A 25,640-nucleotide genomic window follows, 5' to 3' on the forward strand; every position below is an offset into this window, starting at 1 on the left:
AAATGTTCCCAAACCAAATGGCCTGAGGTTAATGTGTTGACAAAGCAGTTGGCTCATTTTAACTCCAGGCCTTTGTGACACAAGCAAATGAGAGAAGCGTCCTTTGTGTTATGTGTTGAAAGAAGCTTAAGTCATGTGTTGTCGGACTTAATTGACTGTAATGAAGTTGTGTTCATGATGACAGCAGTAGCACAGTAGTAAATGTCCTTGTTAGGCATGTGCAAAGAGGTGTAGGGTAAATAGAGCAGTGAGTGAGCTCTGACCTACAGCCGGTGATTATGATACTGGTATTAAAGACTAATAAATTATGCTTTCAAAAAGACTTTATTCTCCTTTAATTTATTTACTCATATTAACATGTATGAGTGTGAAAACTGAGCTGATAAGTTTAAGTTGGCCCTCTACAGTACTCTGGATAACACCTAGAAGTAGACACCGAAAAATGCTCACTCCATTCTTCCCACTTTCTCAGACCTTTTCCTTGCGTGTGCAGTAAAAATGTTATTTTCCGACCCCTCTCGGCCGTTAAGCACTAAGCTGCACCATCAATGCCAAAATCCTGCACCTGTTCCAGGGACACAAGACGGGATAAACTTTCCCTGCCTGCAGCGCCTCCAGCTCGCCAGAGGCACGGATCACTGTAGCTATTGTAACGTGACAGTATCTGCGTGGTATGCACAAAGGGTTAACACTGGGCCAGGTGTCAGATCATGTTCGAATCCAAATGTCAACACACTAAAGGCACCCAAAGAGACTCGTTCAGACGCACCCTCCTGCTGCAGACATGGGTCAGATGTTGAGAGAAGTTTTTGTGTACATTTTCTTATTTTGCACTTCTAAACAGGAACATATTGCACGAGCAGCAGCACCACTTTTCTTCCATTTCACCTGGTGAACTTCACCACCTTTACTGAATAAGGACAAACCCAGTCTGACTGTTTTGTGGCTTTAGTCCTCTACTGGCTACTCTACACTGACTCCCTGTATCCTTTAGAATTGATTTTAAAGTCCTTCTACTTGTTGACAAAGCTCTTAATGGTTTGGCACCCTCGCACATCACTTATCCTCTGTCGTTTTTTTATGTCCCTCCACGAGCCCTGAGATCATCTACAGCAGGTCCTCTAAAGTCCCACATGATGAAACTGGGGAAGTGGTCTTCATCCACTATGCACCTAAAATGTCTAACACCCCGGAAGTAAATATTAGAGGGACGCGTTCAGTGGACATTTTTAAACGACAACTGAAAACATACCTGTTCAACGTAGATCTTAATTAGCTTTTATTTTTTTTTCTGTGCACTGTTTAAATTATTTATTATTATTATTATTATTATTATTATTATTACTACTTTATTTTATTTTATTCATTTTGTACATTAATGATTTCCCTGTCCCTTACCTCTTTTCTCATTCTATATTTGTCACTTTCAGCTGCATATCCTGTATATGAAAAGTGCTATATAAATAAAGTGCATTGTTATTATTATTCATATTATTGTTATTATCTTTATCATTATTATTATGATTGTTATATTGACTCATCACAGCAGGAAAACACAAGCTGACATTACTAAAGGCTACATTCCATTAAAGGGCCAGGAAACCACCATGACAGTGAAGAAGCAGGTATAATAACATGACCCTGGACCTGCACCTACATGGAATGTAGCCATCATTAATTAAAAAAAAAAACTGTGAATGATAATGGATGATATAAGGGATTTTTTTGAAAAATACATAAAACCCTTCACACAAATCTCACTGAATATTGAATCTCAAAAGTGATAAATACAAACCTTAGATTTGACCACAACAACAGGACAGAGTATCAGAGCTCAGCTCTGCTGCTGTGGGTCATCAGAGGTTAATGGAGGTCAACTCCTGAGGTCACAGGTCACTCTGGGAGAGCTAGGGTAGCCAGTGGTTGGATGCATGTCTGTATTTGTGTGTGTGCTGTATAGCTGTGTGCTTTGGTGTGTGTGCTGTATACGTGTTTGTATGTGTGCTACACATGTGTTTCTGGGTTTTTTGTATATTTGTGTTTATATATGTGCTGCATATGTTTGTGTGTGTGTGTGCTGTATGTATTTTTTTAGTGTTTATGCGCATGCTGTATACATGATAATCTGCTACATATACATCCATCCATTATCCATAACGCTTATCCTTATAGGTTCGCGGGTGGGGGGCTAGAGCCAATCCCAGCTGTCACTGGACATGGGCCCGCTACACCCTGGACAGGTCGCCAATCACAGGTCTGCTTCACATAGACCAGGACAATATTCCCAGTCTGCATCTCTGTGTCATCTATTTATGAATATTACATTAATATTATACTCTATCAAGTTCTCCAATAACTAAAGAGATTTTTAAATCACACCTGTTGTCTCCTACATTGTGATTTTTCAAATAAGTCAGCAAGGCAGATATGTATGGACCCTGTCTGTGATGTCACAAAGTAAATGTAGTCGTTAAACTTTGACCTCTCCAGTTTAAATGTCCCAAGTCCTATCAGAGACAGATCAGATGTGAGTGCACCACATCCAGGTCTCTCCAATCACATGAAAACCATCTGATTACACAAGTCTTTAGTTACATACGGCCTCCTTTATCAGTGGATCTGTGGGACTGTGCACAGGAAGCTGCACAGACGCTGGATCAAGGGAGCAGTGTGTGTGTGTGTGTGTGTGTGTGTGTGTGTGTGAGATCATGACATCACATTTGTCCATGTTTTTATTACAACTGAGTATTTCAGCGTCATATGCGCCTCGTCAGCGTGGCTCAGGTCTTTACACCTGCCCGGCATTTCTTCACCATCCAACAAGTTAACTTCAAGAACCGACTGCTAACTGTCTAACACATCCCACAGCCTGACGTCTGCTGCTGTTAGGAGATAATTGTGAAACATTCAATTCATAAACGTTAATCACTTCATCTGTGGTGCCAATCCATATCAGTCAAAACAACTAGGCTACCTGAATATAATCCCACCTCAAAGACGCCTCATCAAACTTGTCTGTTTAAGCCTGCTTAAGTCCAACACTAGCGTCCGGTACGATCATATTTATTTTATGCTATGTACTTGCTATTTCACTTCTTTTACTTTAGGTGCCATTGAGTGCCTTGAATCATTATTATTATCATTATTATTATTACTTGCCCTCAGTGTCATACCTAACGGCTTAGTATCAGGAATGTGAACCTCAAACTCATCTTCCTCGTCTTTGCCCAAAATTAACCTAAAACCTCAATCACCTGCATCAATGAAAGACTATAACACGTTTAAGTATCAGCAATAATAATCCAATGATAGATTATACTGTGCAACTCAACAGGGCTAATTTGTCTTTATAATTACTGCTTTTATTATTGAAACTTTAAGTACATTTTGCCAACAGTTATATACTTTTATTTACTTTTACTGAACATTTTCAATACAGGCTCTTTGTGATGGGGTTTTTCACATTGCAGTATATATGAATAAACAATCTGAATATGCCCATCACTGACAGTAATATCAATTATTAATACAATATGAACAGCGCTTACCTCTGTGATGTTGAGGTGCACAGAGCCAATGAGCTAAAAATGAAGCTAGAAATCCCTGAGCTGAGAATAGCAGAAAAACTGCCCGGCTCACCAGCTTCACTTACCCAAGTGTATATGTGTGTGTGTGGGTGTGCACATGTGTTTTCTAATGTGGGACCCCCGTAAGTGGTTTTAATAAACCATCCAGGTTTGTGTTCCTCACACAAAGTTTGACACCTGCAATATTATAAATATATTTGTAACAGAGCTGAGGATGTGTGTGTACTGTATCATTGTGTTTTTATCCAGATATACATATTTTATTTATGCTAAACTGCTATTAACTATTTGTCAGGTGGTAGGAAGGAGGAGCCACGTACAGACAGACAGGCAGGCAGGTGGATGGAAGGAACTTTAGAGTAAATGATGGAGATGGCCCAGTGACTGGAGAGCAACATAGTTGGCCGGGAAGGCCGACTCAGGGTCTGGCTCAGGTCTGACTGAGTGTTGGTCGAGGCACTAGGCGGCGGAGGCTCTGGTTCACTGTGCAGCTTCAGGGACCGACATCTTTTGGTCGCCTGCTTCCTTCTAGGGGCTCCGACCCCTGGAAACCTCCTGGAAATAACAAGGCGAGTATTTATTTATTTTTTTACCTCATCATCATCTTCCTCACTTGCACGGTCACCTCATTACTCCTCGTACCGACTCCATCTCAGTCTAATTGGCGACTCTGAAATCTCAGTCAACTCAAGAGTCACGTTTCAGTCTCTGTGCATGAACTAATGTTGAAATGACACACAGCTGCCGAATAAACATTCAGTAGCCAAGTGTCCAATTACTTTTGAACCCTTGCAACTTTGGCACCAAGTGTCCGACACAGTTGTTTCTATATTGATTTAAACCCACTTAAATTAAAGCTGAGACTTGGCACTGCAATGTGTTATGTTATTCTATTTCACTGACTAAATACTTACAGTCTGGACTGTGTGTGTGTTGTATCATGATAGTAGCAGTGTATGGACTTGTAGTCAGCTTGTAGCTACCAACCACCAACATCTGAGGCTGAAAAATGAAGGCAACATAGAAGTACCAAAAACTTCTTCAAATGGCTGCTAGAGTCTGGCTCCAACAGTGAGTCAGTCCCCACAGACTCCCATGTTAAAATGTCCAACTTTACAGCAGAAATAAACATGTTTACAGCCTGGTACAAAAACAGTTTTGGTCTCTAGAGCTAATTTCCTCCTTCATGACACCTGTATGGGGTGTTCATAACTAGCTCATTGTATTAAGGCTTAAAGTTATACATAATTGAGAGCGTGCAGCTTTCAGTCAGGTACTGCCAAGATGGAGACAACAGAACAGCCCACTCTGAGCTTCAGAGCTGCTCTTCAGAAACCTGTGGGTGACATCTTGGAGTCTACGTCCATCTTTATTTACAGTCTGTTGTAGCTACACAGCTGCGAGTGAGTCAGTAATTATGTGATGAGTGAATGAAAGCAGTGGTGCACTCAGCTTAATGTGTGAGCTCTGCCTGGACTTAGGTTTACCAAACAGACTTTATACTGTGTGCTCTTTGATAGGAAATTATAATTTAGTATAACTAACAGTGTGACTCAACCGATGTAGGCTGTAGGTGTAAACCTGCCATTGAGTGCCTATTCCAGGCTGCTGCTCCCTCCCCTCCTCCCCTGCTTGTTACTGTTTCCAAATCCCCAGCACTACGGGAAACAACAAGCAGAGAGCCGAAACCTACTCACTGAAAACAGCGGGTTTTGGTGAAGAGTTGGATCGTGCAATTACACAGTTGACAAACGTATCACAACCACAAGATGAGGACTCGCAATGCACAGCTCCTACACAGATATCAGAGGCAGGTTCTTCAATCCAAACTTGGTTGGTACACCGGTTGTCAGGCAGGTCAGGCAAACAAATCCAAAGGGTTATGCAAAAGGCAAGGTCAACGAAGCGACTGGTCATACACACACACTAGATATAAACAGAGGAAATGCTGGTACGCTAGCTACGGACAACGAAGACGAACTGGCACAGAAGACAGGGAGAACGCAGGATAAATACACTACGAGGATGAAAACAATTGGACACAGGTGCAGCACATTAGGGGCGGGGTCAACAATCGCAGGAACGGGAAACACGCAATTGCAGGAAGTGGAAATCTGAAATGAGAGGGAAAGGTTAGACACACCAAAATAAAACAGGAAGTTAAAAATAAACTTGAAGAAAAGAGAAAACATAACCTAATGTGCAGGACGGGACATGACGAAATGTCTTTGCCGTTTTTTGAGGCTCTTTCTTTGTGCGGAATTCCTGCTAACCTCTGCACACGTGCAGATGGTCCCCCAAAACCAGTTCCCTTGCAGCATTATGTAGCGGGGTCACTGTCGTTACTAGGGAACGACCAATTAACGACCTGACCGATTATCTTATTATTATGAAATTCTGCATTTTCCGATTATTGGTATTGTAATTTTTTTAACCAATAAAATAAACTGATTTAAAAATGCACTACTTTGGCTCTGATTCAGCCGCCTGTCTCTGGTCTGTAGTCAGAACTCTGGTCTGAAGCAATGTCCTGCCCACAGCAAGGATTGGTTACACGGCACGAGTAATAGCCTATCACGCTAAAGGCTGCTTTGCACACAGATGGACACAGACTAGAGCAGCTGTGGTTAACTAACGCAGCGGCGTGTCGAAGGTAAAACAGAAGACAAATGTAATAAACATCACAATCCTCTACACTGAAGTTACAACAACACCACACTCTGATGAGCAAGTTCATCTGTTGGTTCAAGACACACCGAGAGAGAGAGAGAGAGAGAGAGAGAGAGAGAGAGAGAGAAGCTAGTTCTAACTGCTAAGCTAAAGTAACTAGCTGATCTGAACAGCATGTAAACAACAGCTGAGTTAGTGAAAGTCCTTAAAAGGAGCAGAGAGCTCTGGATGCTGAAGCAGAACTAGTGTAAGTTTAAATGTACAGCAGGTAGTCAGACTGTGATGAAGAAAAGGAAGCATTACATGTGATAAAATAGAGCAGCAATAGACACTACTAGTATGAGCAACTCACTACACTGACTGCAGCATGTCAGCAGGTGAACGCTCACTGACTGCTGTCACTGAAAAGACATTTTACTGCAGCAGAAGTAAAATCAGTGTTACATGTTCTCAGATAAAAGTACAAAGTGAGTCCGTTAAAAAGTCTCTGAGTAAACATGTTACATTTTAAAAGGGGAAGAGGTAAAACATGTTATATGGTGATAATAATAATATGATAAATATATTAAATTAAAGAACATCTTTAGGCTGCCAGGTGAATCAGTTCACAGGTGAGAACAGCAAAAAAAAATCAACCAATTATTTCCAGTCACGCTGCTTGCAGCCTGTGCATACACCTACTAATACACACTCAGCTGTCAGTTCATTAGCAACATCTAGATAAAACTGATAAAGTCTAATACAACAGCCCTGCAGTGAATCCTCCTGCAGGAAGGTTATAATGTTCTGTTTGCAATGAAATTGTTTTAGACAGTTGTTGATTCAATTGTAGGATCATTGTGGAAGATGTAGTGTGTGTAGCTGTATGACATTATACAGAGGTGTTTCTATTATTTAGCCTACTTTCACTGATAGAAACACTTGTCCTTATACAGCAGTATTTTTGTGTCGGTATCAGTTCCAAATATCAGTTATCGGTCTCCTTGATTACCGACAATCAGTATCGGCCTCTCCAAGCAAAATCAGCAGGGTTTGAAAATGTAGTGAAATGTTTCCTGGTGACTAAACACTACTGTGTACTAAGTTTTTTTTTTTTTTTTTTTTAAATAAATCAGATTTTACTTTGAAAAGGAGGATGACATCTCACCTCCAGGTCAAATGGAAGTGATGACACTCAGCTCTCAGTTATTTTGTGCTACACAGACTTCCGAACATGACAGTGAGCATCTTTATTCACACTTTCTTTCATGCTCACGACGTCATGCTGCTCCTTCCTGACTGCTCTCACGTTCACATGTGGACTGAACAGCATTTAAACTTGTTTAGTTCAGTTTATTTAATTCGAAACAACTTTACATTAAAGAAGAAAAACGTCATTACTCCCAAGGACTAAAGACTTAAATTGGTTCTCACAAAGGTAGAGTGCGCACACACACACACACACACACACACACACACACAGGGCCAGGCCTGTGTGGTGTCTCTGCAGGCTGTGAATGATGTACTGGTTAAATGAGCAGCTTTATCAGAGAGGTGGCTTCATGTCATCAATATCCTCTTATATAAATGTCAGCCAGGCCATTTTACTCTCAGCTATTTCCCACACTGCTGATTACATTACTCTCTCCCTCACTCCGTCGCTTACCTCTCTCGCCCTTCCTTCATTCTGTCTTTACCTGCGCTCCATTAATCGTGCTCTGCTCTGAGTCGGTGCCTTGTTTTTTCTTTCTTTCCTCTGTTTCTCTCCCTCTCTCTCTGTAGTGTGTCAATACCCTGCCTCCATGAAACAAGTCAATTTTCTGCTGCCTTGGCAGGGGTATAAATCTTGGAGCAATCTGAGAGGCCAGAGATATTTGTTTGTGCACGCGCATGAACCCCGTGCACACACACACATCTGCTCAGGAGTGGGGGCGAGGTGCTGAATGTGTATTTGGTTTCTTGGTACATGGACAAATGGAGTTGCAGAGCACACACACACGTGTTTATAGAGTGCAGACATGCACAAGGATGTGCAGAGTGGCACAAAGGAAAATGGCTCACAGCGTGTAGGTTGTGTGTTTGTACATGTATGTGTGAGTGAGTGTGTGTGTGTGTGTGTGTGTGTGTGTGGTGAAACTGACCGGGGTGTGATTTACTGCAAAACTCAGACATGTCCTTCGTTGAGTGTCATGCATAGGGAGCCAAAAGACTCATTTTAACTTGCATACATTTGTACACATGCGCGCACACACCTACACACATGCACGCACACCTTGGGAAGACCAAGTGATCCATTACTAGGAGTTCAAGTGTGGCACAGCCGGGGTTACCAGCTGATTTAGAGTCAGCCACGAAAGGACATTTACCACCGCACCACAAACACACACACATACACACTGTGACGTCACCCACAGGTTTCTAAAGAGCGGCTTTAAAGGTCAGAGTGAGCTGCTCCACTGTCGCCATCTTGGCAGTGTCTGACTCCGCCCCTAATTCCCAGCTAATCCAAAAATGGACAAAGAGGAGGGGCATGTGTGGAGCTGAGACTTTGGTGCATGTCGGTTTGTGGCAAACATACACTCACCCACCTGTCACTCAATTATTCATAACTTTAAGCCTCAATAAAATGTAAACAGGTGAGTTATATAAACAGGTGTCATGAAGGAGGAAATTAGCTCTAGAGACCAAAACAGTTTTTGCACCAGGCTGTAAACATGTTTATTTCTGCTGTAAAGTTGGACATTTTAACATGGGAGTCTATGGGGACTGACTCACTGTTGGAGCCAGACTCTAGTGGTCATAAGAGGAACTTCAGCTTTTGGTTCTTCATTTTCATGAGGCCCATTGTCGTACCATTCATCTACCGCCATCACCTCATGTTGCAGCGTGATGTACACAGTTCCTGGAAGCTTAAAACTCTACTCTGTGCAAAGGAGATGTGTTGCACTGAACGAGGCAAATGGTTTTTACACCAGATGCTGACTCCACGACCCTTTCCCTCCTCATGTGAAATCCACAGTTCAAGTATCTGATAAATGTCTTTTTTCAAAATAAAACTGCACATCTTGGAGTGGTCTTTTATTGTGACCACCCCAAGTCACACCTGTGCAGTAATCATGCTGTGTGATCAGTACCTTGATATGACGCGCGTCAGGTGGATGGATTATCCAGGAAAAAAAAGAAGAAGTCAAAGAAGGAAATTAGACTTTTGTCTGTTTAAAAAAGTCTGTGTTGCATTTCTATTTTTGTTCGGTGTATATAGAAATATAATAGCTAATTTAAAACATTTCCCCTCTTTGTCAAGATGAAGTTTATTCTTGACTTTTGAAGGAAACCAAACTCAAGGTTCATATACTTGCTTCAGAAGCTCTTAGCTGTATCACATGGAGTCTTGGATCTGTAGATCTTCTGAGCACTTGTAGGACATTTTGTCCATGTTGGCTCAACAGTTGAGCTTGAAAACAAACACCATGTGAACCTCGGAGACTCAGAGGTATTAGTTTCACTCAGGCCTCCACAGATTTATCATTGTACTCCTATAACAGTGTCGAACTCACGATGGACAGTTAAAAAAAATCTCAGCTGTTGTTTTGGTGGGTACAATGTCCTAGTGACTGATGATAAAGACACATGGAAATACAACATACAACATCTCTATACAATTAAACTAGGCAAGCTATTTTTTACAATATATGAAGCGACACATTAACCCACAGCAGCAGGGCGACCAGGAGGGGGTTGTTGTGGTTGGTGGATGTACGGACACAACAGACACCAGAGACCAGGTTCACATCACAGTCCTGTCTGTGGTTTAGGCAACAAAAGCTAAGGTAAGGGGAAGCAGTGGTTTTGGTTAAATGTGATAAACATGTTGTGTCTGGAGTGTTCGCTTTAACAGCCCTTTCCTTTGGAACTACAGTTTGTGAACCGATGAACTACCGTATTATTACCGCACAAGCACAACAGCAGCCTCTCCGTGTCTTCACTGCAGGATCGTGGTGTGAGCGAACAACAACCTTTTCATCCAATCAGTGTGAGTTACTAGGAGGTTGCGACCCCTGAATTCTCCTCTAGCCTCAGGAATATTTTAATTCCCATTGATCCAGAGAGGCCGGTGTTGGATCAATGCAGGAGCGAGGTGGCATTTCCAGCCTCTGATGGTGGTGCACTACAGTATCGGATGGATGCAGCAGCATGGAGGTACAGACACAGGTCTGGTCTTGTGGAGTGGTGTTCATTTACTCAAGTAAAAATAAGAATACAACACTGTAAAAATACTCTGATGTTGTCTGTCCCAGTCTCCTCTTTATGTAATATATTTTCATTATTGTTGATCTAATGTTCATCTGTTAGTAACAGTTTTTCTTATCTGCTTTGGCACAAGTCTCTAATGATGATGAATATTTCACAGTGTCTTCATGAGCCAGTCCTTCCTGGTTTTTCTGACTGTGTTTCCTTCTCTCTGTCTGTGCTCTCTCTCTCTCTCTCTCTCTCTCTCTCTCTTGTGTCTCCACTTATTCAAATCCCAGATCCTCTCACCATCCTAATCCCCTCTCCGACCACTAGTTCCTAGATCAGCTCCTCCACACCGCACCCTGCTACACCACACCATAAGACACTCCGTCTTCCATCCTCCTTTCTTCGAGTTACATTTTTTAACTCATTCTCAGGCGACATAGAGATGCATGCACCTGGAGAGAGGAAAGAGATGAAACAGGTATACGTTTGTCACTTCCAGTGAAGCATTCTATACTTCTGACAGAAGATGGTGATGTGGGAGGTTAAAGTCAAGCTTTGCATTTTACTTATGAGTGTAACACTGGGAACACACTGCCTGCATTGCGTGAGCGTAACTGAACTGCTCTTTTCATTATTAACTAATTTCTGATTTGTTCTTGACAGAAAACGTCACTAAAATGTCAGTCTCCACATGCAACTGCTAAAATGATTAAAACATGTATTTATATTTACTATAGTGGAAGGTGTCAGTTTTGTCATGTTGCTGCTCTGATGTCAATGTGACCTCAACAGGTGTTTTATCTGTCTGTTTTTGAAAAGAAAGCGAGAGGCCAAATTTCTAGATCATGCATTACAACCGCGCCGCACGTGTCACGCAGCCAGTGTGTGCGCTCATAATGGTAATCAGGAGTGTGTCTGGCCCCCGCGTGCCTGTATGCACTACCAACAACATCTGGACGTGCTCCCGAGGAGCCGGTGGGTGGTATCCTGGGGGATCTCCTCCCAGACCTGGATCAGGGCATCAGTGAGCTCCTGGACAGTCTGCGGCGATACTTACTGCCGCCGGATGCACCGATACAAAACGTCCCATAGGTGCTCATTAGATTTAGGTCAGGGGAACGTGACGGCCAGTCAATGGCATCAATGCCTTCATCATCCAGGCACTGCCTACACACTCTGGCCACATGAGGCCGGGCGTTGTCCTGCACGAGGAGGAACCCAGGGCCACTGCCCCAGCATCAGGTCTGACAATCACTCTGAGGATTTCATCCCGGTACCTAACAGCAGTCAGGGTACCGCTGGCTGTGACATTGAGGTCTGTGAGAACCTCTAAGGATCTGCCTTCCCAGACCATCGCTGACCAACCGCCAAACCGCTCATGCTGGATGATGTTACAGGCAGCATAACGTTCACCACGGCGTCTCCAGACTCTTTCACGCCTGTCACATGTGCTCAGTGTGAACCTGCTCTCATCTATGAAGAGAACGGGGCGCCAATGACGGACCTGCCAATTCTGGTGTTCTCTGGCAAATGCCAATCGAGCTGCGTGATGCTGGGCTGTGAGCACAGGTCCCACTAGAGGACGTGGGGCCCTCATGCCACCCTCATGGAGTTTCTGACAGTTTGGTCAGAAACCTTCACACCGGTATCCTGCTGGAGGTCATGTTGTAGGGCTCTGGCAGTGCTCCTCCTGGTCCTCTTCGCACAAAGGAGCAGGTATGGATGTGCCATCCTGGAGGAGCTTGACTACCTGTGCAACATGATTGGGCTGCAGGTACCAGCTCATGCTGCCAATAGTGACAAGGACACTAGCAAAACACAAACCTAGAGAATCAGCCATGAAGGATCAGGAGAGAGCAACTGTCTGTGGCCACCACATGAAGAACCATTCCCTTTTTGGGGGTTGTCTTGCTTTTGCCTCTCCATTGCACCTGGTGTCACAGCAAACTGATTCACAATCACTTGTGCTTGCTGAATGGATTGAGCAATGTTTATATACGTATATGGACAGTATATATACAGCTTGTCCACCCCTTCTGTATATACAGAAGCAGTCTCACAGGTGCAGCTGATTCCAGCATATACACAGTGAAGAACAAGTGTACAATCCCACAGCAATTTTAGATAATACATTTACAATTTAACCTCATCAGTATTTCCATATACACAACACAAATGACTATTGTCTCATACAGATCGAATAAAACGAATAATAATCTGAGGAAATACCAAACATTCTTTAAAAAAAAAAAATAGAAAAACAATTTCCCTTGAGGTGGATGATGGTGATTGGCTAACTGATGCACTTTAATATTAGAGCACTACTGGTCTCGTACATCAGTCTGAACACCGACCCGTTACAGCTCCTCCCAGCTGTAACGTCTCATTGACAGTCAGTCAGGCTGCACTAACACACTCACAGAGAACTCAACTGATGCAATGCCCACTCACTGATGCACATCATTTAGTTAACTGAGCTCCTCCAAACCTGCAGTGTCACACACACACACACACACACACACACACACACACACACACACCTTTACATTTACACACAACTGGCAAACTGACTACTGAGCTGCAGGTTAACTGTAATCTCTTGTATGTATTCTCCTGATCGTAGTACTCCATTACCCATGAGTCCAGAGGTGATAGATGCAGCTAATCAGAGCTGTGAGCTTCCTGTCAAACAGCAGCGATCAGCTGAGACCATCCATTATAGGGCCTCTGTTTTTGTCTGATGCTGCTAAACACCTTTCCTTTAATTAAACATTGATTTTACTCGAGCACATTTCTCACTGATAAATGACATGCTGTTCAAGCAACAACTATATTAGTTGGTATTAATGACACCGAATACTTTCCACAGAGAAAAAAACAACATCCTCTTCAGATTATCTCTTGAATGTCATTAAGTACTCGCCCAGCAGCAGGTACTTAACTACCCAACCTTAGATGCGACACCCTATTGACCACAACTGGCAAGAAAACAATGGCCTGGATCATTACACTGGCTGACATATGGAAAGAATGATTTCCACCTAACTCCATGCTGTCCCTGCAGTGAACCTCTTTATAGGGAGGAGAGGAGGGAAAGGAGAGGAGAGAAAGGAAAGGAGAGAAGAGAGACCTCTGACCTTTACCCAACCTGTTATTGCTCCAATTTGTCATTCACCATAAAGAAATGCAAGGAAGTTAAAACACACATAACAGAGCCCCGTTCTCCTCCTCCATCTCCTCCACTGCAGCTCAGATACCGATGATGGAAACTCAGGTGGTATGACCGGTTGATCCTCTGCAGACCAGGAGGGGCAGCCATCACCTCCTCCTGGAGAAGACAGAGAGTTGACCCCAGTGTCTTGACTCTGCACACTGATGGAGTTGAGCATCCTGCTCTGTATGAGCAGGTGATGAAATAAAGGCTCCTCCTCCTGAGAATGACCATACAGCAGTCTTTCCTCATATTGAGAACGGTTCTCCAGACACGCCGGTCCAGCTTGTAAAAACAGGAAGTCTGTGAGGGGTCCCTACCAGCCAGATCCAGAAGAAACAGGTGCTTATCGTAGGCAGGTTCTTCACTCCGCCAATCACCGCAGATGCTGTTTCAGTCAAGTTCTGCTGCTAATGGCAGAAAAGACGCTGCACAGTCTGAAGACGAAAGGCTGTTCTACAACTGCAGAGGTAGAAACAGCACAGCAGTGAAATCCTCCCCAGAAGAAACTTACCTGTCACTTCTGAATTTCCATGAAAAGAGTGTGTATAAAGGTTCTACAACAGTAACCTGCTGCCAGAGTGTGGTCCTCCCCCTGTAGGACATTTGAGACTGGACCGACTTCCACTGAGACAATCAGGCACTGACTTTTTTCAACCAGACCCTCGCAGTTTTTAATCTGAACAGGGGCCAGTGAGCTAAACCCCCCCCCCCCCCCCCCCCCCCGATACAACAACGTTTTTTCCTGAACGATGGAAAAAAGTCCCACATTCAACTCCTGAAGTTTAGACAGATCAATAATGTCCTGAATAAAGACCAACTGTCCACTGTTGACACAGTATGTCTGGCTGATGTGTAGAACCATGTCCATACATCACTTGAGTCTATCTGACAGACAATTACTTTGTCTTCGTCTGTACACAGCAGTGAAACCGGTGTCCTGTTTCACAGTGGTCCAATATCTCCTTTCTTATAGGTACTGATCAGGACTACCCTCATACAGCTCAGTGATAAAGTCCGAGAGTCCAACCAGAGAGTCCAACCAGAGAGTCCAACCAGCCTTTAAAAACTCTGAACACGTTTACTCCCAGCAGAATCCAGATTCTTTGAAGAACTCTGAAGGGACTCCATCAGGAAGGTCCACAGCTGAGCTGCTGCACCGCCACAGTCATGTCACCAAAGGATATGGTGGACTCCAGTGAAGGTGACTTTGCTCCATCCTCCAGCTGAGACTGTCCCTCCAGAATCTCAGCCTCACAGTCAGAGTCACAGCTGCAGAAGTCTATGGTTAGCTTCCTGATATCTGATGGATCAGCTGTTACAGTCCCATTTGGAAACTCTTGGGGGCATCGATGTCTTTGATGGTTTCAATTCAGGTTCTAATTAAAGAGCCCTTTTGTTTTTTGCATTAAAGTACCAATAGGGACATTGTTGAGGGTGTACCAGTAAGGATATATCTAACGTCTCTAAATGATGTTCTGAAAAACCAACAGGTGATAGTATTGCTTTAGTCCACATAATCTGATCTACCTGTCCTTTGCGCGGGCTGGACGAACGTTTGTGGTCGACATCGCCACACTCAAAACATTTCACGCTACCAGAGTTAGCAGAAACAGCACAGAAACCATTTTTATATTTAACTTTGAGACATGTCTAAAACCTGCTCAGGATGGTTCAGATACATGAGACTGAACGTTCTGCAGTCTGGAGTTTTCTCAGCAGAGACGAATTGTTGTCAACCCGCTGGCATACTTTCCGAAGCACACCAGTTCTCTTTCCGACAGTTCATTGGGGATGAAGGGGAGGACACCTGACACGGTAATCTGTGTAGAAGACACCTCTCTCAACAAACAGGGGAACCAAACACTCGTCTTGCCTTATTCATCCGAGAGCCATAATGTGGCCGACCTGTTCTCCTACAGCCAAAAAACCTCCTCAGCTATAACTCTGGTCCTGTACCTGATGAACGGGGAGGTGAACCCTCACCATGGAGAGACGTCATACATATGCCATAGATTACTGACCAACTGCATGCACAGATTACTGACTTTAACTCTTCTTATCTTCTTATGAGGGACAGGGTGAAAAGACACACAGCCAAACTCCCAGCATGCAGTGAGAGAGGACAGGAGAGTTATAGTAAATCAGTTCCTCTAAAGTCATCTTGTGGACTGTGAATAAATTAGAGAATAAAAACAGTAAATGTATTAAAAAGTTATGTTTCGGTCAACACCCTTTGTAAATCACAGTTCAGGAGGAGGTTTTTTCTTCCATAAAATGAATTTAAAATGCTATAATGTGTCATATGTATTTCTTCACCCTGTAAATCATTTGAAGTTCAACTTAGAAAACCTATAGCTCCCCTGCTGCTTTAGAAAATGTGAGTGAACTTTAATGGTTTTCATTTGATAGAAGTTCCACCAAAGAGACATTTCTCCTCTAAACGTCTCCGGTTATTTCGATTCAGTCACTGTTTGAGGCACAAAGAGTTGAAATTATTCAGTATTTCAGCAAATAGCAAAGATTAGATCAAAGGCATTTCTGCTCCATTAATCATCTGATGACCGTTCAGATTTATCTGTTGACCTTTTGGAGGTGCCCGACCCCTAGGTTGGGAACCACTGGACTAAACTAGCTAACTGTATAAAAAATATTTAAACCGGCTCCACGTCCAGCAGCAGCAACAGTGAAACGCTACTGAAGCAGTGATGACTCAGGATTAACAAGCTAATAATGTTAGATATGATCATTTGTTTCATTTAAAGTAGGGAAAGATCAGATTTTCAGGAATTAAAATTCACTCTTTTTTTTCCTTCTTCAAATGAAATTAAAACAGGTCATTTTAAAATCCTTTTGAAAGCATCTCATGGGGCCCTGGGTGTTATACAGCACATAAAGAACCGTCTCCTCACCTTTCACATCAGTCCATACCAGTCAAGACGTGAAAAAACTCAACTCTGAAACTGGAGTAACAAGTTCTTCTCATCAAAGTGTCGATTTGTCACAGCGTGCAGCTGGGCGGGGGGGAGCGGGGGGGGGGGGGACTGCTCACTATTAATGAACACATCAGACTTTTGTCATCAGTCATCAGTAATGAATAAATCCCTTTAATCATGGTCCACAGATCACATGACCTGATCCTGCCCTCTGGGCCCAGACACAGATCGCATTCACTCTGACAGCTTCATGTTTATTTCCTCTGCTATCTGGAGAGTTTTTTTTTATGTGATTTTTAGCATCTTTCAAATGATTCTGGTGTGGTTGGGGGAATGTGTACGGCGGCCCTGAGAGCTCAACACGCCGCCGCTTCAGAAAACACATGCAACAACTCACAACGCGGCCGTGCTGTCAAACTGATGAAGATGTTTTCTGAATTTGTTTTGTCTGTTCATATTCAGTCTAGTTTTTGAAACTCTTCTTTTTATAAAAAACACTTTCTTTTTTCATGAATATTTCTTCAGAAAATGTATTTCCATTGTAAAAAATGTTTTATTGTGTGTATGCAGGCTGATTTGCAATTTAAAGTCATTATGTAACATGCATGTTTTATTTTATTTTTTTCAGTTTTGACATTGTGGGTTATTGAATGTATATTGATGGGTGAAATAGCAATTTTCTGCATTTTAAATGAAATCTACAACAGTTAAAGTGAAAGGGGTCTGAATACTTTACCTTCCACCACTGGTGAAATATTCTATAAAATAAATCTGCATCCAAACCACCACAGCTCGTGTCCCTCTACCTTTCTGTCTGTGTTTGCTGTCTGTCCGTGTGTGTGTTCCTTCCCTAAACTCTGTCCTCTGTCGGTCTGGAAGCCGAGCCATCGATCACATGGAGCTCCTCGCTCTGAGTCCTGTGAGGTGCAGCTGTCCTGCTCTCCGCTCCGAGCAGCGGCGTCTGCACAGCCAGACATTCATCACCAGTCAAATCCTTCCTCGTGAACACGCCTACACTTCTGTGGTGTGGATGTGGTGCATGTGCAGACATCATCCTGCCTGTCACACCAGTCAGATTTGAGGTCAATACGTGTGTGTTTCTGGTTTTCTATTAAATGCATGAGATCTTCAATGACTTAGCATTTACATTACACAGATTAGGCCATATTTTAAAATCATATTACTTGATAACTTAATAATTAACACAAATATATATTTTTGTTATTTGGGAAATTTTTACAATCATTTAAAGATGATTTTTCAACCCCACAACAGATATTTGTTTCTTTTCTTTTGGCTGGTCTTTTTTTAGCTCCTGGTTTGTTTTCTGGCTAGCAGTAGTGTTAGCAACATGGGTACCGTCCAAAGCAAGAAACAAATGTAGGAATCTTAATTTGAACCAGAAACCCTGATCTCAGTGCTGTGATAAAGGCAGTAAAACACCCATTTGATTTCATAGGAAGGAAGGTTTTTTTTTTACTTGCTGATCTAGTAGAAAAGACGCCAACTGAATATCAGTTTTGGAATCCTCTCAAGTCCTGGAGCTCGTTTTAATCTTGTCTTCTATTTGTCTCTCTTTACCTTGTTTGCCTACTCCAACGACATAACTCTTTTTCTTTCCTCAGACAGAGTTCCTCCGGTTGTTCCACCGCTCACCAGTTCTACTACCTGGGAAAAGCCCTATCCTCTTCCTGTTTCACCTTGGTGGACGCCCTTCCTTTTTGGTTGTAAATCCAGCCTTTTATTTTGGCGAAACAGAATTGCATAGTGAAAGTGAGGCTTGTAGGGAGCCGACATTAATGCTGTGTCTCCTGGGCTGAGAGTCTCTCTCCTGCTGCATCTTGCTGCATCAGGCTGTAGAAGTATCAGCATTATTCCTTTGAACTGACACTAAACATATTAAATCAAAAATCATCTCCAAGGTAACCTTCAAGATATTTACCGTTAACTGACGTTGAAAGGAGCTGCTCTACTCCTGTAACGATATTCTGTGTCGAACTTCTCAACCTTCCAGCAGAGATGAGAAGCCACGGTGTCATTCGCTCCTGTTGCCTCTCAACTCTTTGGCGGACAAGAAGTCGTTTTTCAGTCTCCACTCACATCTGCACGTGTGTATGATGATACGTGAAATATCATAACTGATCTCAGAACAGTGGAAGTGAAGGGACAGTTTATTATTCACAATATGCAGAATATATATAACATTTATTCATTAATAAACCAATTATATGAATCATTAATCCATAATATTAATACAATGAATATAATATATACACACACATATATATAATTTCAGTATATTTAGATTAGATTTAAAGAAAAGATGTATTTATTGTTTCTATTTCTGAACCAATGGCGTGTTTCACAGTCGTCATGACTTCTGTTTGGTCTTTCACACTCCAGCTGTAAAACACAGTGAAATACAATTGAATTTTCATCTGCTCTGAATCTGTGATTGAACTTCTGAACTTTGCCTCCCAATCTACACGTCACATGTCACATGTGCAGATTTCTCTTAGTGGAGTTGTAGAACAGTTTGATAAGTTCTCTGTGGCCTCATTAACCTAAACTGCAGAATAACACACTGTTCATTTGTCTGTCTGTGAGTGACTTTTTGGCAAACAACATGAACATATATTTGTCCATACATTCATACATCCACTTCACTGTTTTACTGATGATTATTTTACCAATTAAAAATGAATATTATAATTATTATGATTGTGATTATTGCTTGTTTTAAATGAAGGCTCAGTAATTGAGGAGTTGGAGACTCGTATAAAGTTTAAAAGGTGAATCTGTCCCTGTTTAAATATCATTTACTGGTTGTGTTGTATTTAACAGTTACAGCGAGACAGTCGTAAAACATGGGGAAACTAAGCCCATTTCCTTTTACTGATTTTTAGCTCTTTAATGTTAGCAGTGATGGTGGAGGCCCGCACAGCCACAGGGGTCCATATTTACAGCTGAGCAGCTAGGGGCCCCTGGTCGGCACTTCACAGAGAACACTTCCCAAAGCTGAAATTAAAACCTAGGTGGAGGAGTGAATGTTTCTCCATTTGGGAGCGGGTATCAGATGAAGACATCACATCCATCAGCTGGATGTTGAGCTCAGTGATGGAGAATGAAACAGGCGAGGTTGCAAAAAGATCGCTCCACAAAGATCCAAGACAAGGCGTGTAATCAAATGTCACAGCACGACCAAAGCAGGAGTAAATTACAAAATAAAACCATCCGAGGACTTTGTCAAAGCTCCAAAAGGCTGTGACTGCAGATGGCCTCCCTCAACTCCCCTAATCACTCATCCATCTTCTTTATGGCCTGCAACTAAATGTTTAGCTGTGGGGAACTGGACAAACACTATTCATCTATCTATCTATCTATCTATCTATCTATCTATCTATCTATCTATCTATCTATCTATCTATCTATCTATCTATCTATCTATCTATCAATCCATCCGTTGGATTACTCAGATAAATGCATGAGTCCTTGTGGGTACTATATTGATTATTGTCACTTTTATATTACACAATTTCCTTTTTGAATCTATTTCCTGGGATCATTTCATCCATACACATAATAATAATGATGATACTAATAATAATAATGAGAAGAAGAAAAGCAAAAATAACAATAATAATCATAATAATAATAAATGGTAAGTGGCACAATATGTTTTTAGTTTTAAATGTGAAAGTTTACACTTGTCCTTGGAAATAAAAACATAATGTTGTAAACTACATCCACTGATCAAGACCATGAGACGCGATTGAAAGCTTAGAAAAAAGCCAGTAAGTAGATCTTGAGGGTTGATTTTCTTTTTTTTTTTTTTCAAAATTGTATTTCTGCATAATAACAATAAATCAAATGTAATGGCTGACATTGTGACAGTCCCGCTGTGTTGTCATTAGCACTGTTAATAGGAATAGTAAACAGTAGCCTAGTGATGGCAGTAAATAGCTGCAGCAGATGTTTGTCCTGTAATAGTATGTTGGGCCAGGCAGTGCAGTGTGTAACTGTTGCCAGGCCTCTGTTTCCATGCTGAGAGTCCACATCCCCCCAGGACCCCCCCCCCCTCCCCCCAGTGTATGCTCCACACTGCCGGGAACAGGCAACATCTTAAAGCCGACAGTCACAACTCATGAGTACAGACTGAAATGAGTCCAGAGTATTTAAAAGAGTCAGGTATCAAAAGCTGGTGTGGAGGATTCTGTGGTTTGTTTACTGTCAGATATTCAGTGATTTTTGGAAACATATTTTATTCATGCAAAGCTTTTTAATGAACTCTAATGCATCGAGCTGTTTGATATGTTTTAACTAAAAAAAACAACATGCCCAAACATGGAGAAACTAACACCATTTGATGTATGATTATGTCCGTCCAGTTTCAATTTAACATAAGTGTAAAAAAAAAAAAAAATCAGACAAACAGAAAGACAAAATTTGTCAAACTTGTCTTTTGAAACTATTTATTAAAAATAGTATCATTAACATCTGAATATCGGCTGTAAATAATAATATTAATGCTCCATTGTGTTGGTAAAAACAAGGTAAAACCAGCAGGAGTTTAGCAGCATTCATGACATTTTCTGATCACATCAGTTCAGAATGGAACATTTCACTAAAACTGAATGAATGAATAAGAGCAGTTTCCTTCATTTATTTGGCGCGTTATCTCTGCGCGTCTTTTGCTTTTTTCATTTCACTAATTTCATTGTTTTTGCTGACTGACCAAAACCACGTTAAATGACACGCTGACTGCGTGAAGTAAAATGCGCAGACGAAATGTCCTTGAAAGTCACGTGCTATTTATACCTACTTATTTATACCATGATATCAGCAGAGAGAAGTTTTCAAAAAGTTTTAAAAATGGTTGTTTTAAATAGCTTCGCGGTGAGAGAACAATTTAAAGAAGATATAAAAAAAATAAATTAAAATAGATTAAAAAGTAACTGATTCTTATTTGTATTTTTTAATCTTTATTAAGGACAAAGCTCATGGGGGGGGGGGGGGGTCCATAGGAAGAAAGCAACAACAAAGAAAAGAAATCCACGCAAACGACGTTGTAAGTTATAAAGGAAGAATATTTCCACAGTAAGAAGTCTCTTAGTGTTTGTGTCCTTCAGCAGCCGCAGGTTTCTCTCTGACGCTGGCTCTTTGCTGCTGAGTTATAGCATGGTGCTGTTTTGGGGAGGTGGGGGTGGAGGTGGGGGTGGAGGTGTGCTCGGGCCAGGGTGATGATCTCCTCTGTCACTCTGCCTGTCTCTCTAGTGTTATCATGCTGATCTATGACTCTTCTCTTTCTCTTTCTCTCTCTCTCTTTCTCTCTCTCTCTCTCTCTCGCTCTCTCTCTCTCTCTCTCTCTGATTTTCTTGCTTGGCGGGACTTCATCTGAGTGTAATTGGCCTGAAGATTGACACAGTTCGCGGGTGTAATCCAAATTGGCACAAGCGCGCCCGGTGATCAAAAACGCTCGGTGCCAATTATACGCCGCGTATGCAAATGAGGCTAATGTCACGCGGAGAGAAACATTTGCTTGTTTTTGTGACAAATGATGTAATTTTAGAGAGAAAGTGTTCGGTGGAACCTGCTCCACTTTCTAATTGGACTCCTCCTCTCTGCCGTGCCCTCTAATTACCGCTCCCCGGTATCTGACTGCATCTCTCTCTCTCTCTCTCTCTCACACACACACACACACACACACACACAGAGAGAGAGAGAGAGAGAGAGAGAGAGAGAGAGGGAGAGAGAGAGGGAGGGAGGGAGAGAGTGTAATTGATTGCCTTCCAGTCAGCAATAACTTGTTACTGGTGGTCAATCGCTGCTGCTTTCTGTGCATCACCGTCCACCGGATGGGTTCGGTGCGCGCCTCGTCGTGCGTCACCCTGGACAAGTGGCTCGGAGACGCGGTGGGTCTCTAAGTGGGATTCAGAAGTGTCCCTGCAGCCTGCAGCTCGGCGGCCGACATGCGGCTGCAGAGGCACCTGTAATCCGGACGGCGGATTATTATCTTCCCTCTGCTGTTGTTTCTCTCTCTGTGCAGTTTCCCCTCAGCCTGCCAGCTTTCAATCGCTCTTGTATAAATTACAAAGAGCCAGGAAGTCACCCGCTGTGCCGCCATGACCTCTAAGGACGACTCCAAATGCCCAGCGGTGCTGGAGGAGCGGAGGCGCAGTCCGCTGGATCAGCTCCCGCCGCCGGCCAACTCCAACAAGCCGCTGACGCCGTTCAGCATCGAGGACATCCTCAACAAGCCGTCCGTGAGAAGGAGCTACTCCCTGAGCGGCGGAGCGGCGCAGCTCCTCTCTCCCAGAGAGAAGCTTGCCTCGGCGGGTCACAGCCTGTCCGGCCGGCCGCTGCTCGGTCAGACCTCCCCGCTCTGCGCGCTGGAGGAGCTGGCCAGCAAAACCTTCAAGGGCCTGGAGGTCAGCGTGCTGCAGGCGGCCGAGGGTAAAACACTTCTCACTGCTCCGTCCTGTTGTTATGAGAATTATAAGCAGGAGGCCTGTTTTCTGTTCTGAGAACTGATTTTAAAATAAAATCTAAAGAGAGCGCTGACTTTATGATTGACACGTGCGCGTAAATTTTAATTTAGCCTAGATATAGTTTTTATTATTAATCAGATTTGATTCGGGAAGAATTCTGCTACTTGATTTGTTAAAAAAATAAATAAATTTGGGGTTAAATAAATTTTTTAGGTTTATTAGCTATTCATTTAGTGAAACACTAAATACATTTGTAAGGTTAGCCTGGTACATTATGGTATTTAAATGTGTACAATTAAAATAAAACGACAAAACCATATTTTTATACAAATGAAAACAACCTTTTAATCTAAATCAATTTTCAAATGTAATTTTCAGTTTAGTTTTATGAGGCTAAAAGACAAAATCCACAATTTTAATGGATGTTCACTGATATGTAGTTGTGGAAATGTGTAACAGGATCATGTAATTTAAGGAAGTCCACGTTTTATAGGCTGAATAAAAAATAAATAACAATTATCATGAAGGAAATGGTGAGGAAGTGTATCTGTGGATAAATCAAGAAATGTGTTCACAGAGTTCAGAATATTGACGAGAAATATTTCAGCTGGGCTGAATAAAATCTGATTCTGCTCTGAAGTGTTTTGGTGGCTCATGGTTTCTGGACGCAGGTGTTAAAGGTCTGTTTGTTTTCATCTCATTTTTGCACGTTTTATGACCCACTTCGTTTCCTTCTTTTAGGCCGAGACGGTCTGACGCTCTTCGGTCAGAGGAACACTCCTAAGAAGCGGCGGAAATCCCGCACGGCGTTCACCAACCACCAAATCTACGAGCTGGAGAAGCGCTTTCTGTACCAGAAGTACCTGAGCCCGGCGGACCGGGACCAGATCGCCCAGCAGCTCGGTCTGACCAACGCGCAGGTCATCACCTGGTTTCAGAACCGGCGCGCCAAGCTCAAGCGGGACCTGGAGGAGATGAAAGCGGACGTGGAGTCCGCCAAGGCCGCGGGCACGGTGGCCTATGAGAAGCTCTCCAAGCTGGCCGAGCTGGAGAAGTGTGCGGCGGAGGGTATGGGCGGGGGGCCGGTGTCCAAGCCAGACCGCCACACCGAGCCCGACCCGGTCTCATCCACGACCCCGCACGACACCAACGCAGAGAGCCTCGACTCCAGCAGGCCGCACATGTCGCCTTCTTCCCCCGCGTCCTCGCGGTACACAGACCGGCTGAGCAGCAAATTCTGCTCGGAGGATGAAGATGAGGAGATTGACGTGGATGACTAACGTCAGGTGTGAAGTGCCAAACAACGCGATGTTTGCGGACAAGAAACTGTGGCTTTATACGAGGATGTCAGCCTTCAAACTGTTCACAGACAGAGAGGTGTGACACGTCCACAGAGGAAACACACACAGACACACACGGGTCAGCTGCTCATCTGGTTCAGAAGGCTTCAACAAATCATTTTTATAAACTCGAGCCGAGTGTTTTTGATATTATATTTGTTCTGATGATAATCACACAAGAAATTGTGTCATAGCTTGTAATAAATCACGATTTAATATATTTATAATGCTTTGTACACCCTTTAAGTGCCTTTACTATATACAGAACGCAGACAAGTGTACAAACTGTAGCCTAATGTAAACTAAACCGATGTAAAATAAAAAGATCTTTTCAAATATTCAGTCTTTAGCACATTTTATAAATCAATGAATCCGGTCTCTTCATAAGTCACTTCCTGTGTGGGAGTCTGTGTGTGTTTTAACAGATTCATTACAACAGCGAGTTGCTTTCTGACCTCCTGCGTGTATTTTCATTTTGCTCTGTGAGAAGCACAATCTGGAGCAGGAGTGTGTGTGTGTGTGTGTGTGTGTGTGTGTGTGTGTGTGTGTGTGTGTGTGTGTGTGTGTGTGTGTGTGTGTGTGTTCCCCCCGGGGGCCGCCGCTCTCCAGCAGCGAGTAATACTGAGACAAGTGTGTCTCCCCGCTGCACCGTGCGGCGGCTCGCGGCGCACAAAGGAGCGGCCGGAGGAGCGCGTTTCAGCGGCCATATGGTTTCAGGATTCTCCTCTCAATCACGAGTCACTGCGATGAATTCACTTAACCCGTCTATTCAGCAACGCGGCCTCCTGTTTTGTCACACATAATGCGGACATGTTTGTCGGTCTGCGGGCCCGCTGCGTTAAAACGCGGCCATGAATGTTAATGGAGTTTGGTGTAAGTCTGAGCCTTGGAATAATTGACTAGAAGAAGAAAGAGCTCTCAGTCACACACTTCATCTGTTGTCCGTCAGCTACCTGTGGCAGTCTGCAGCTGTCTGCAGCTGTCTGCACCTGATTCTGCAATAAATAAATAAAAAAAAAAAATGCCTAGTGTAAATAGGCCTGTGCTCAATAGATTTAAATAAAAACAAAAACGAAAATTGCAATTACACTTTGGAATATTTTTCTGACAGACGTTTTGTGGCCATGACCAAAAATCCACACGTTTCTCATTTTTGCAGAACTCTCTCTGTATTCTAAGGTCCATTTTTT

General features: G+C 42.8%; 1 protein-coding gene across 1 annotated transcript; it reads left to right on the top strand.

Annotated features, from left to right (window-relative positions):
• The first annotated feature begins 22,431 nt into the window (after positions 1 to 22,431).
• On the top strand, positions 22,432 to 24,745 carry lbx1a (ladybird homeobox 1a). Its single transcript, XM_056395945.1, has 2 exons — positions 22,432 to 23,075; positions 23,852 to 24,745. Exons 1-2 carry the CDS (start codon positions 22,745 to 22,747, stop codon positions 24,388 to 24,390), a joined length of 870 nt encoding a protein of 289 aa, XP_056251920.1. The 5' UTR covers positions 22,432 to 22,744; the 3' UTR covers positions 24,391 to 24,745.
• Positions 24,746 to 25,640: the final 895 nt, after the last annotated feature.

The sequence above is a fragment of the Seriola aureovittata genome, chromosome 14 (assembly GCF_021018895.1).
Source record: "Seriola aureovittata isolate HTS-2021-v1 ecotype China chromosome 14, ASM2101889v1, whole genome shotgun sequence".
NCBI lineage: Eukaryota > Metazoa > Chordata > Actinopteri > Carangiformes > Carangidae > Seriola > Seriola aureovittata.